The sequence below is a fragment of the Maylandia zebra genome, linkage group LG16 (assembly GCF_041146795.1).
Source record: "Maylandia zebra isolate NMK-2024a linkage group LG16, Mzebra_GT3a, whole genome shotgun sequence".
NCBI classification, from domain to species: domain Eukaryota; kingdom Metazoa; phylum Chordata; class Actinopteri; order Cichliformes; family Cichlidae; genus Maylandia; species Maylandia zebra.
The window spans coordinates 20,486,869-20,499,436 of record NC_135182.1 but is presented as its reverse complement, the minus strand read 5'-3'; the positions used below and the strand labels follow the sequence as shown (position 1 = coordinate 20,499,436).

General features: G+C 40.6%; 1 protein-coding gene across 2 annotated transcripts in view; it reads right to left on the bottom strand.

Moving 5' to 3' along the window:
* The window catches only part of LOC101485291 (obg-like ATPase 1), a 49,733-nt gene that overhangs the window by 1,147 nt on the left and 36,018 nt on the right, over window positions 1-12,568 (bottom strand). For both annotated transcript variants that reach the window (XM_004557744.3, XM_012920885.3), the window contains 3 exons: window positions 5,393-5,533; window positions 4,741-4,837; window positions 1,312-1,434 (listed from right to left, as the gene is read on the bottom strand). In XM_004557744.3, the coding sequence (XP_004557801.1) occupies window positions 1,312-1,434; window positions 4,741-4,837; window positions 5,393-5,533 (361 nt within the window). The remainder of the gene's footprint in view (window positions 1-1,311; window positions 1,435-4,740; window positions 4,838-5,392; window positions 5,534-12,568) is intronic.

Genomic DNA, 12,568 nt, shown 5'->3' with positions numbered 1-12,568 from the left:
CATCTGGAGCAGCAAGCTTGGCTTAAGCAGATATGATTACTAATAATGTGATATCCCTGTACACTGGCCCTATTCAGACAGCCTATTCCCACAACTGGCATTAAATAGCATGGACCTTAATGCCACAGTCAGAAACGCTCCATGTTCTTCTGAGGCTCAAAAAGGGATTAGTAAGAGAGCATGCAGTAAGGACCTGACACTGAGATCTCAACCTCTGATAACAATGGCGAAACCCCCCAGAGACTTACATATTTCGCTCTCTTTTTGCAGCTTATGGAGGGTGTGGACAATACACTGCCGATGCATTAAATATCAAATATTTATTAAAAAGGACTTGAATAGCAAGGAGATTTAAATGTTTTTTTTTTTTTGTGCTTCCTTTCCACACTGGTCCCCGTGGGCCCTTTGTGCCACCATAATTACATTAGTTGAGTCTGTAAGTGGGCACATGGAGTTGATGGTGGTGATAGGGGGATTGCGACAGCATGGCTTACAGCTGCTTCGCACAAGTGTTGCACATAAAATCAGAGTCACTTCTGCTTTAATTAACTGAGATTTAAAAGTAGATTTTTTTCTCGTTAAAGAAAATAAAGGATTGAAAAAAAAGTGCACCTTTAATTTAAAAGGCATCCTACAGTGTCGATGAACTCATTATTAACCGTGTGCATTCGATAAGTTGATTGCAGTTTGCAGATTTTAAACAAATTTTCAATGTCAAAGTACAACTTGGAGCAGGAAAGAAAAGTATTGTGTTGCCTTTAGCAGTGAAATGACTTAATACACTTGATAGGTGTGTCCACAAGGTGCAGTTAAAAAGGTCAAAACAAACACTGCCCATAAAAACAGAAGACATGCAAGTCACATTTCTGTGCTGCAAACCATGAAACAGTCCTTATTTAAGGAATTTCACACTTTATTTAACTTGCCGCTTTATATCACTGTCACATGCCTACAGTGGCTTGGGGATTTGGTAACAGAGAGCTCTAAGCTAACAGCGCACTCTGTAGATCTGATCAATGCCTGGTGAGGTGAAGAAGTGCTTCCTTGGAGCGACTGCGCTGAGCCACGAGCAAGAACTACCATCAGCCAGTTAAGACACATTGTGATAAAGATATGCACAGCTGGAGCAGAATGGCAGTGTTTAGAGCCAGAATCAGCTGGCTTGTCAGGAGTGGTGCTGGAGTGTGTGCAGTAATTTCTTCCCCTGAGTAAAGGTGAAGAGCAGTTTTCAGTAGGAGCTGTGTGGCGACTGTCAGCTCCACTGATCACAGGAGACTTCCCCTCATCTCCTCTGGCACCCTGACTGCTCACCTTGACAGCACTCTCGCTGCCTTCCTCTTTAAAATCCTGGAATTTCATTACTTCCGCCATAATGAAGCCCCTCTCAAAGTCTGTGTGGATCTTCCCCGCAGCCTGTGGAGCCTTAGTTCCTTTCTGTCACAAGGAAGGAAAAGAGAGGACAAATAAATTGTTTTGGAGAAGATGGATTACAGCATGCGAGCGACACGGTGTTTGATGGGGTGATAGCGTTGTGATCACTCTGGGGGTGATTTTCAGTCGGGGGTATTCTTGCCTCAGTCCTGATTTCTGGATAGCTTTCCACTCAGTTGTGACCTGCTAGGGTAGCCTGGACACCGATAAGGACCCAGCACTGCTATCAATGCCTCCTGATTCCCATTCCGTGGTGGTATTGATTTCTGTCCAAGCAATCTTGCCTCATTGTGGGTCGCTGCTCGGCTCTCTGGTCATGACAGCAAGAAGACCCAGCATTGCAGTGAGAAGCAAGCGTGGTATAGACCCCACTGCATCAGGCCTTTACTATTGTGAGAGTTTGGTAATTCAAATTCAGCTCAACCCTTCAGTGGTATTTCACTATGTTGAATGTACTCCTGTGAGTTTTGGAGTATTATAACTTTTTACATTTACACAGCAGAGATTTGATATTAACTGGAGCTGTTTGAGATTTCAATTTACATGTAACAGTTTAATAGATGTATAAAATATGTATATATAATTTATATATTGCACTTTGAGCCCTCTCTAACACTCCAAGACAAAACTGGTGACTGACAAAATGTGCAATTTATATGCGTTGAAATAATGCTGGGTGGAAATGACAAATGACCCAAATAAGTGACGTGGCTGCTGTGCATCATTATGACTCCTGCCTGTCGACCTGCTCGCTCCCTCTCTGCTCTGCAGCTCCGTGCTCAGAAACTGTTGAGCAGTTTTAATTATGTATATAATCAGGTTGGGGTCAACATATTTCATGCCAAAAGAATGATGCGTATTTAATGACTCTAATACATTACCATCTACTTGCAATCTCATTGACGGAGTGCTTGTGAGTTTAACTACCATTAATCAGCATCAAGGTTTGTCTATCTGGAGAAAAATAGATTAAGGGAGGGATTTTTTTCATATGGTGCATTACAAGAGATCCACATTGTCCTAGTTAAGAGCTATGCAGAGCAGGCTGATAGATAATGGTCACCTCGAGGCTGCCTAATAAAGCATGTTAAAGGACTTAGGAACACGACATTACTGAGTGTAGTTTTTACAATGCAAGATGTATTGGCTTAATATAGTTACTCACTGATGCTTACCTGACTAAATGCCCCTCACACACAATCAAGGCTGGCTGTAATCAGTTATGCTGAGGAGGACAAGCGTGTTTTCGAGGATGCCTTTGAAGTGTTTTGGGACTTTGCTCTAAATAGCGAGGACATCAGTCATGCTGAGACGTGTGCATCTAAACACGGTGATGTCATCTGACTAAAATGTAACGTGTCTTGTGAGGATGAAGAGCGAGTGAGCTCATCTTCCCCTCTGGGTTGTGCTTAGTTTAAAAATGCTTAGAAAAGAAAAATAAAGGATCAAGTTTGATGTGTGGATGGGTGTCATATAATCTCCAACAAAACATTTAACATTCACCCGAAATATGATTTTGGTGAATCGTTTGAAGGTGGCTAAATTTTGTTTCAACCACAATATAAAAGAATTAGGGAAAAAAAGGAGACCCTGTCTAGTGGAGAGCAGAAATTCATATAGATCCCATTAAAAAAAAAGTATGTGTCATTTTTTCTCATGCCAAAAAAAATCAAGTGAACATTGTGTTCCTTATAAGAAACATGCAATTTTATTATATATTTATATAAATATATTTAAATGGAGAAAAAGGAAAAATCTTGTGCTTTTTAAAAAAAAATGTCTTTCTTATTAGTTAAAAAAGAAACAGGACATTTATCACTGCAATTTGCTATAGCAGATATTACAAATGCATATTGGAGTCCTCTAGGACATATTTGGAAACCTGTGTATTACTCATAATGTAACTGTCTGAAGCCACGTCTCTATCTAATAATAACAATAATAACAACAATAATAGTAATAATAATGAAGCACGAGATAGCATTTTAAATTAGTGTTTTGTTTGTGTGAAAAATCGATTCATCTTTTCGTGAAGAACAGTGCACTCGTAAATCTTATGCAAAATAATCCACCCATGCACTGAAAAGTAGATGTCTGAAAATAGGCTGAAGCCAATATGAGCTTATTCAAAGTCAAGGGAAAATGATCTTGGTAAAGCTGCATCATACGCAGAACAAACACCCCTATTTATGTGTGTTTTGTAAGTGGACAAGTGATGCCATCTTTGGGCAAGATAAAAATTTAAGCAGTATTTCCATCAGTGGTCAAATCTGTAACCCGCCCACACATGAGACTTTTTCTACCATTATTGCCTCCACCATCTATAGTGGGCTATTTCAAGATTTTGAACAAATTGAACAACAAAATGTGAACAGTGAACGGTCTCACACTCGGGGAACAAAACCATAATGATCTGCTTGGTGACAAGTTCTTTGAATAGATGCCATTGTGGAAAATTGCAATGCTTTTTTGAAAATGGGACTCCTTTTTTCAAACGGACAAGTTATGTTTATGAGATTGAAAGCATTCTGTATCGTAAAAAAAAAAACATTCAAATTACAATCCTTTGAAATATCTGATGGGATGAAAGAATGGATATGAATTTGTATGACTGAATACAACCCAAATCTTTAGTTGTTGAAGTTTCTCAAAAGTTACTTTGTTGTATTTTTAAACCACCGATATGAACTTATAAATGTTACTCAGACAAAATAGCTTATTATTTCTGCACTCGATACTTCTATCTGCTCAAGGAAAGAAAATATAAGTGGACACAATACCAACATGCAAAGCAAACATCTGTATTGATGTAAATGCTGCGATCCCATTGCACAAAGCTCTTGGCGGGCTGGGCTCAGTAAACTGAGACACACGGGGAGGAGGAGCCCCCAGCAAGGCCCACAAACAGTCGAATGAAAAGCGACATCAATTTTGGCACAGACAACCTCCGTCACACAGATTAGGCAGGCACAATGCACAGGCTCCTTATCTCCAGCGGCAGGAGGAGGGCAGGCAGATCTGCACAGGATGGAAACATTCTCATGGACGTAATGGGCAAAATCAATTGTTGCCCTCCTCAATCAATGTAGCCCCCAGTTTCACTGTTCAGCAGCTCACCAGTAATTGAAGTTATCCTTGGTCTGTAATGACTAGCTAAAGCACAACCATGACAAAGTTGAAAGTGTGCGATATCAGTGAAGGTGCCAGCAGGGTGGAACATGGGATACTGTGTGTATTCGTGTGTGTGTGTGTGAGTCTGATACACACGCTCACATGTACGTATGCGCACAGCAGGCAGCTGGCACTTACCCGAATGGTCCATGCACGGACCTCATCTGGTCCAGCAGTGAAGAAGTACTCCAGCTGCAGGGCTGCGTAGCCTGCCTTGATGATCTTGCTCAGGGCACTGGTGGGGAGAGATTTCAGCTTGAATCGAGGGGTCTGAACTGTTTAAGTATTCTTTATCGCTGCTGCTGCCTAGACAAAGTTCACCTCAATGGCAAGGCCCCATTCATTCCAATATAAACTCATTAAGTGAATAAGATGGGTCACTTCGTTTCGCATAAGACATTCAACTCTCCAATGGTTTCTTTGATTAATTAGGAGGCTTGTAGACTCATTTAACATTTTTAAGAATTCAACCCAATGCCTCGATCTTTGCTGAGAGAAAGAAGGGGGAAAAAAATCTGCTGTCACAATTTTTCTCTCCATAGAGGTTTTCACACAAGAACAATAAACCCAAAATGCCCAAGTTATAATTATACCTACAGATGACAGATGACAGTTAAAAACTTAATTTAGAGGAAAACCCTTTGACTGAGTTGTTCAGTAAGAAGAGGGATCCTTTGCTTTATAATGGTAATTACTCTGCCATTTATTATTCTATCAGCACATGCAATTAAAGGAGTGCATGGAGGACACAGCTGATAATAAAGTGTGGGGAGACTGAATGCTAATTAACCTCTGCGTCTTGTGCTCTGTGCTGTACTTCTGCCTCTCCTCTTCACTCTTGTCCTGCAGCAGGCTCTCTAGGCCGCCACTAAAGGGGATGACCAAGGCTCCGGGGTCATGACTGTCCACCCACTCCTTGATTTTCACCAACCTGATTAAAAAAAAATAAAAACAGCAGTCGCAAAACACGTTGGAGGACTTGATTAACATGAACGTATTTGTTATTCGCTGCATGCATGCATATTCATGAGAGCAGCTGAAAATATGAGTGTTTGTGGGAGACTGCACTCTAAAGGTGGCATTTCCTTTCAGAGTTTGACTTTCTTTCCGTTCAAGTTCTCAACTAAAAATCAGACTTGACTACACGTCCTTTATCAAAGAGAAAGAAACATAATAAAAATACAAAAACTGGATTTATATATATATATATATATATATATATATATATATGTATAAAACAGGTCCTAATATTTTCAGTGATCCTAAAATGATGCCAAAAGTAGGAGGGCATTCATTTCCACTTTAAGACATAAAGCAGTAAAAAGTGTCAAGAATATTAAATTTTGCTGAAGTTTGGGTTTTCATTCATTTTATTTTATTGTTAAATATGTTACCTGATTCTTTTTGTTTTCAGCACCTTCTTTATGGTGTTAAATGTTGTGTTTTGTATCATTAACCTAATTCAGACTTTTAAAGACATTTGTATGTCATTTCACGCTGTTTTGTCCTTGTTGTAATTTGAGGTATTCTTAAATTAATTGCACAGAAAGACAGTTTAGCCACTTTTAGGTGGAAAAGTGGCTAAGGTCAGCAGTTCACCTCATGGCTTCTTTTCAAAAGAGTTCAAAAAACAAACAGATGATGCCACTGTGGTCACATTTTTTTTATACTTAATCAATAGCTGTGACTTCCCTTTTTGCACTTCTCGAATAAATGTGACACCTTTGCTCCTGCAGATAATAAATAAATGATTTAAATAGACATTAAAATAATCAGTTCGACAACAAGACTGTTCTTAATAAGTGCATTTTGAAATCGCTCAAGCAAAAAGTCACACATTTCTCTCTGAAATGTGGAAGTGAAATTCACGATATACTTTTTTAAACTATGAAAAAAGAAATCTTTCACCAGCCGAGTGTTTTTTTGAATGTTAGATAAACATTAACATTCAAGCAACGAGAAAGCACTGCAACTAACCACCTACTGTTATCTTTGGCACTTTCTTAACTGCATGATCTTTTTTTTCCTTTACGTGTTCTTGTCCAGCAGGACACCTGACATTGCAGGACAAAGATATCCTCACAGCTAATGGTAACCCTCAGTCAGAACAATACGAGGGGGTTAGAGCAATTATGAGATTAGCCTCACAAGCTCCGAGGCTGGGATTGGACGGATCTCAAAGAGCAGCATCACACAAATCCATTTTCACACGGCGGCTCCTGGGCTGGATTGATTCTAAGGGGTCCCTGTCATTATCTGTAATCCTAGTTTCCTGTTTAAAGCCCATAAGAATCAAAGACTGGGAGGAACCACACCACCTCAATACCACATCTATTCCAATAACAATGTCACCGCTTTATCACCTGCAGCACCCTATCGCTGCTCCTACCTAATGATTATCAATATACAATATATGACAAGGTAACGGGCAAAACGAAGAGCACAGTTTTGCTTTGATTGAATGTTTTTCTCAACAAGTTAAAATAACACCACAGGCCGGCGCAGTAAATCTGAAATGCCTCATATGCCAGGTCATCTGTCTGCCTTTTCAGATGGACATCTATTAAGAGGAATAACCTAATATTTCCCTTACTGTTCACACCATGTATGCAGATCTGACGCTTGACTGCCACCACAATAACACACAATAAGGTGGCATCCAACGTCTCGCCAATAAAGGACAGAAAAATAAAACACATTTAGCCAAAGCAGAAAACCTGAAAACATAGGAGATGGAGGGCGCTCCAAGAGGGGAAAAATCCAATCTGAGATAATAACAGCTGTAGTTTGTCACTTTTAGCAGCACAGCTGTCTATTTGGTGGCACGTTATTTGCATTCCTCAGGTATTGCGTTCTCTACAGGCGGCTGAATAATGATTCACAAATCACTCTCTCCACACCAGTCAAGGGCTGTGATCCTTTGAATAGACCATTGTACCTGAGACTGTAATTGGTGAAGACTTGACAGAGCTGAGCCAAGCCAGCCAAGTAACAAAGAGGCTCTTGGTAGAAGGCTGAGGGATGATTTTAATAATGTGAAGCCGAGACGGAGAACGTGAGCTGCAAATGAGCACGGGGGTCTCCGGGTCCTTGCACTGAGTGACACAGGACCAGACAAACACCTTGCCACAGGAACATGAAACACCCCCTTCCCACAACTCCAGAAACAAAGCGCTGTCAATTAAGAGCTTTGAAGTGCCATCAACATGACTCCCAAAACCAATTCTGTCAACTTCACCACTGTCTACCCGTGCCACTTTGCAATTTGTATTTATGTCCCTTCCAATTATTTGTGTGAAATTTTATGTGGATGTGTAAATTTGGAAAAATGTTTATGTAAAACATGCTGCAGATTTCTTTGTGTCTTTATGGCTCTCAGTCATACTAAAGAATAAAGGGGTGTTCTTGTTCGTGGAGGCCCATTCACAGTGTGAAATGCCTATTTAACACAAGAAACAGGCCTGACTTTTGTTTTAGAGGAAGGTTTACTGCCTGATTAAAAATAAGCAAGTGAAAAGATATGCAGTTTTGTTAAAATCAGTAATAAGATGTAAGTAAAATATTTTCCCTGTAGGTCTTCTTCATCAACCTCGTACTCTAAACTAATACAAGTGAGAAAGATGTGTGTGCGTGTGTGTGTGCGTGTGTGTGTGCATGTGTGTGTGCATGTGTGAGAGAGAGCATGTGCGAGTGCATGTGTCTTGTCAGTCTCTATTATGTCCCAGAACTGAGTGCCATCTCTCACTGCTCGGTTAATAGAAAGATTCAGCACTTTCTGCTCTTGATATCCCTCTCTGAACAAATGATGCCTGAAATTTTTATTCTTTTTATAATGGAATTCCAATGGCTTCTGCTGCAAATCAAGTGGAAATTTTTGCATATCAAGTGGGAAAAATTAAATGTTAACCACGTTTTAATGTGATTAAGGGTGACAGAGACATTATTTCTGCTAATCATTCACTGGCTTGAAGGCTCAAACAAGTCCAAGGAACAAGCTGTGTTTGTGCTCTCAGATCAAATGGAAAAATATAGTTTTTTTTAACCAGAAAAACTTTGGCAAAACTCAAACATGTATGCATTATTATTATTATTATTTTTTAAAGGTAAAAAACAGTCAACATGAAACCAAGACCATGTGACACCTTACATCTTACGTCTAGAAAATATAATAGGCATCACACCATTTGTTGCAAGCTTTGGATCTAATGCTTATTGTATTTAAAGTACATGTAATTTAAAACACAATATATTCTACAATTACAAGAAGAAAAAACCCCACAATTGGACCTTTTGCAACAGACTGGCTCTGAATAGAGATGTTCCCCAGGTGGGGCCACCCTCCGGAGCTTGCCTATTTGTCTTTTTGTGTGAGAATCCTAAAGGGGGATAATTCCTGTGTTTCTGAATGCCTGGGGGCTTCCCTGGGCTTTGTCAGAGCTTTGATCTGCTTAAATGGCTCAAACAATAGGAACATCTAAAGTACAGGGGCAGCTACCTGAGAAATGACCTGGGCCTGCGTCTGACATACACTCAAACAGGTTGGCTTCATCATGAGTGCAGAGCCAGTTAAGCCTGTATAAGGTCGGCCACCTCCGGTTTGAGTGCTCAGTCCCGATGCGATTGAGTGCTGACAGACCCGAAGAGTAATCCGCTACCTACATCCTCCACAGCTCGATCACTGACACACCCACAGGTGAGCTCCCAGCACCTGAGTCCGGGTAGCTCAGCTGAATGTGTTACTTACTCCCTTCACATGTCCTGACAGCTACTGGCTTAGATGCCAGGCACAGAATCATCAAGTAATAAACCCAGAGTCCCCCCTGTTTGTCTGGTCCCAGGTTACAAGGATGAGCAACCTAGGGGGCCAAGATGTTGCGGCACACAGCATATACTACCCCCTCCTTTTCCCTTCCTCTGTGGCGGGAGAGAGAAATGAGAGGTATGAGCTCATGGTGGCTTTTGAGGCTGGGAAGTCGGGGGCTCTGTGGGAAGCTTTTCATCCTCCCAGTGGTGAGCTCCTGAGCGACAAGAGTGCAGACGCTCTGTGCTCCCTGTGGCCATAGCCGGATGGAAAGGCATTACCCATCGCGTCTTTAAGAAAGGGAGGAGATCTGACACATACACACACATACGCGCGCGCACACACAGACACACTATCAGCAATATTACCAACTTCTTTCAATCTTCAAAGCAATCATGGGCTGGAGGAAACAGAACATGGCGCACGCACAATGGGAGCAGCTTTAATTAAGAGCATCATCTCACATCGTATCTCAAACAAACCTTGAGGGTGTGCTGGTAACAAGCTTTTTAAAACAACTTTCCTTTCTTTGATAACTACACCCATTAAATATTGTGACTTTAAACGTTTGCACATGATAGATGAAACCTTAACAACCCCATCCGCCATAGATTTGTCTTTAAGATGGTCGTTAAGGACACAATATCAAAGCCATAACTCATTAAAGATATTTCTGTGGGGTGGGGGTGCAAAAAAAACCAAACAAAAAACAGGCAAACATGAGAAATTCAAACAGTAACCCAGAGGAGTACATTCTACATCACCCAAAAATAATTCTCTATATGGGGTATCCATGCTGTCATTCATGGCAGTTGACTGGGCGAGAGAAAATAAGGGGGCTGGGGGTAGAGAGGGGGGAGTCATCAAGATGTGACAATTGTGACAAGAGCAGGCAAAGTGTAGCGCTGAAGAACACCACACGGATTTCTCCATCTCTTCTTTTTTTCCAGGATGACAGCTTAATGTCTACCACATGCAATATTTATTCTCATCGTGTGTCAGACTGTCTAGCTGTCCTAGGGAGTACAAAGAATGCCACTTATTAGAATAAAAGCAGAAGGAAGGTAATCAAGGACATATGTAACATCAGCCAATCATGCCCCCCCCCTCCCCAACACCGCTTACAATCCGACATCTTTTTTTTCTCCCCTCGTCCATTCATAACAGTTTCAACAATAATCCTGATAATAAGCGCTCAGGAGCTGTATGTGGCAACAGTAAAATTCATTTATTTGTCTCATTAAACTTGTCGAGGCTACAGGCCACTCACTGCAGCATGTGTCCCTGGCCTTAAGCTTATCGCAAAGATAACACAAAGCTCATCTCAAGAAGCTCAACTATCAAAATCTAGCGTTTGCACAGATGCGAAACTCGTAGACATTTATTTCTATGTCAGCAAAATGCCAGGAGAACAATCCCCCCCGTGTGTGTCTTCAGAATAAGTGGATTATGAACTATTGGGGGCAGACTGACTCAGCATTTATCAGATTTGAGGCTGAGGAATGAGGGAGTAATCTATACTGGGTTTTGGAGACCAAACTGAAGAATATAGAAAGAAGATGAAAAACTTTTAGTCTCAATTTTACTACAAGGTATTCATCACGAAGCACATCAAAGACAATGGGGTCATGTGGTACACGACAACAGTGCCCTTTCATTACCTGGACAGGGGACAGTCAATAACTGGGCTAACAGAGTCGACAGGACTTTACATCTGTTTCAGTTTTACTGTACTTCCTCTCCTGTTGTTTTCACTCATTGAAAGCTAGCTGACAGCATCCATTAGGACCGACTGCGGATAGTAGGGTATGCATCCTACCATGGGAAAGTGTTTCTCGGGATCCCACACTGAACAAGGACAGAGTGGACAAATCAAACAGGAGTATGCAATCGTATATCTCCCACATGGCTTTGAAAAGTGAACTCTAACTCCCTAGATAGTAGTTCCTAAAAAAAACTTGGATGGAGCCAGTGGTTTTGCACTCAATAAAGTTTCACTTGTGTTTGTGTGAATTATGGTTTGGAGTAGCTGAAGTGGGTAGCAGTGATTTCTTTCATGGACTGGCTTTGTCTGTGGGTTTGACTTTTTTTTCAGTCTTTAAATGTTGGTGTGGTTCCTGAAACGAGTGTTTGTTTGTCAAAATTATAAGACAGCGAAAAAATAATGCATGATAAAGTTGTTACTGACATTCTTCAGGACCAAAAAGCAGAGGTAACAAAATACAAGTCAACCCTTAAGCTGAGCAGACATAGTATACCCCCCTTCTCCACATCGAGTTGTCTGCTGTGAGACAGAGTGGCACAATGCTGCAGCTCCTCTCGGGGCTTCCTTTACTTCAATTGTGAAAGCTCCTCCTACAGGCAGACCGGAGTATCAGACTCTGGGGAAATAACAACCTCTGTGGCTGGATTTCCTCAACCTACTCGGAGATATTACCTCATGTTTACACCGCATTTGCCTCAAAGGTTACGCCGGGGACAAATCTACATTCTTCTCATTGTCAACAAATCCAGTGCTGAGATTTAAACTGGTGCACCGACTCTTTCTCTCAGTATTTTCTCATCCTCCTGCTCTGTCAGCCCAAAACCAATTTGCTCCTACTCAAAAAAAGATACACCTTGAAACAAATACATATCCATATGTAAGCTTTAATATAATTTTCCACCACAGAAAGGCGCTGTACTTTTTAGTCAAATAACTATAATTTGGTGTATTTTGGGGTTCATTTTTAGTCTATTTAAAATATATACATGGGGTATTTTTTATTTTCTGAAAACAGAATTTTATATAAGGACAGCTTCCACAATTTTGCACTGTTTCTATTTATTGTATCTCAACATTGTGGGCCATGTATATTTTTTTACTGCTCTTGGAAAATAAAAAACATTAATAGGATTGGTCTTCTTGGTTTTGGTCTTATTATTACTTTGGAATTAGTGAAATAAGAGATACTGGAAATATTGCTTTTTTTTTTTTTTTTTGCCTGTCCCGTTTGGCTCTTTTGCCATCAGAATTGTTGTCTAAAGTCAAAGAAAGATGCCCAACGGATTTACTTTACCAAATTGACCATCCCAGCCTTGCCATAATGGTCCATTTGATTCACCTTTTATTGTTTATTTTATTTTCACTTACTGAACATGGGACAGACTTGACTGGGGGAAAGA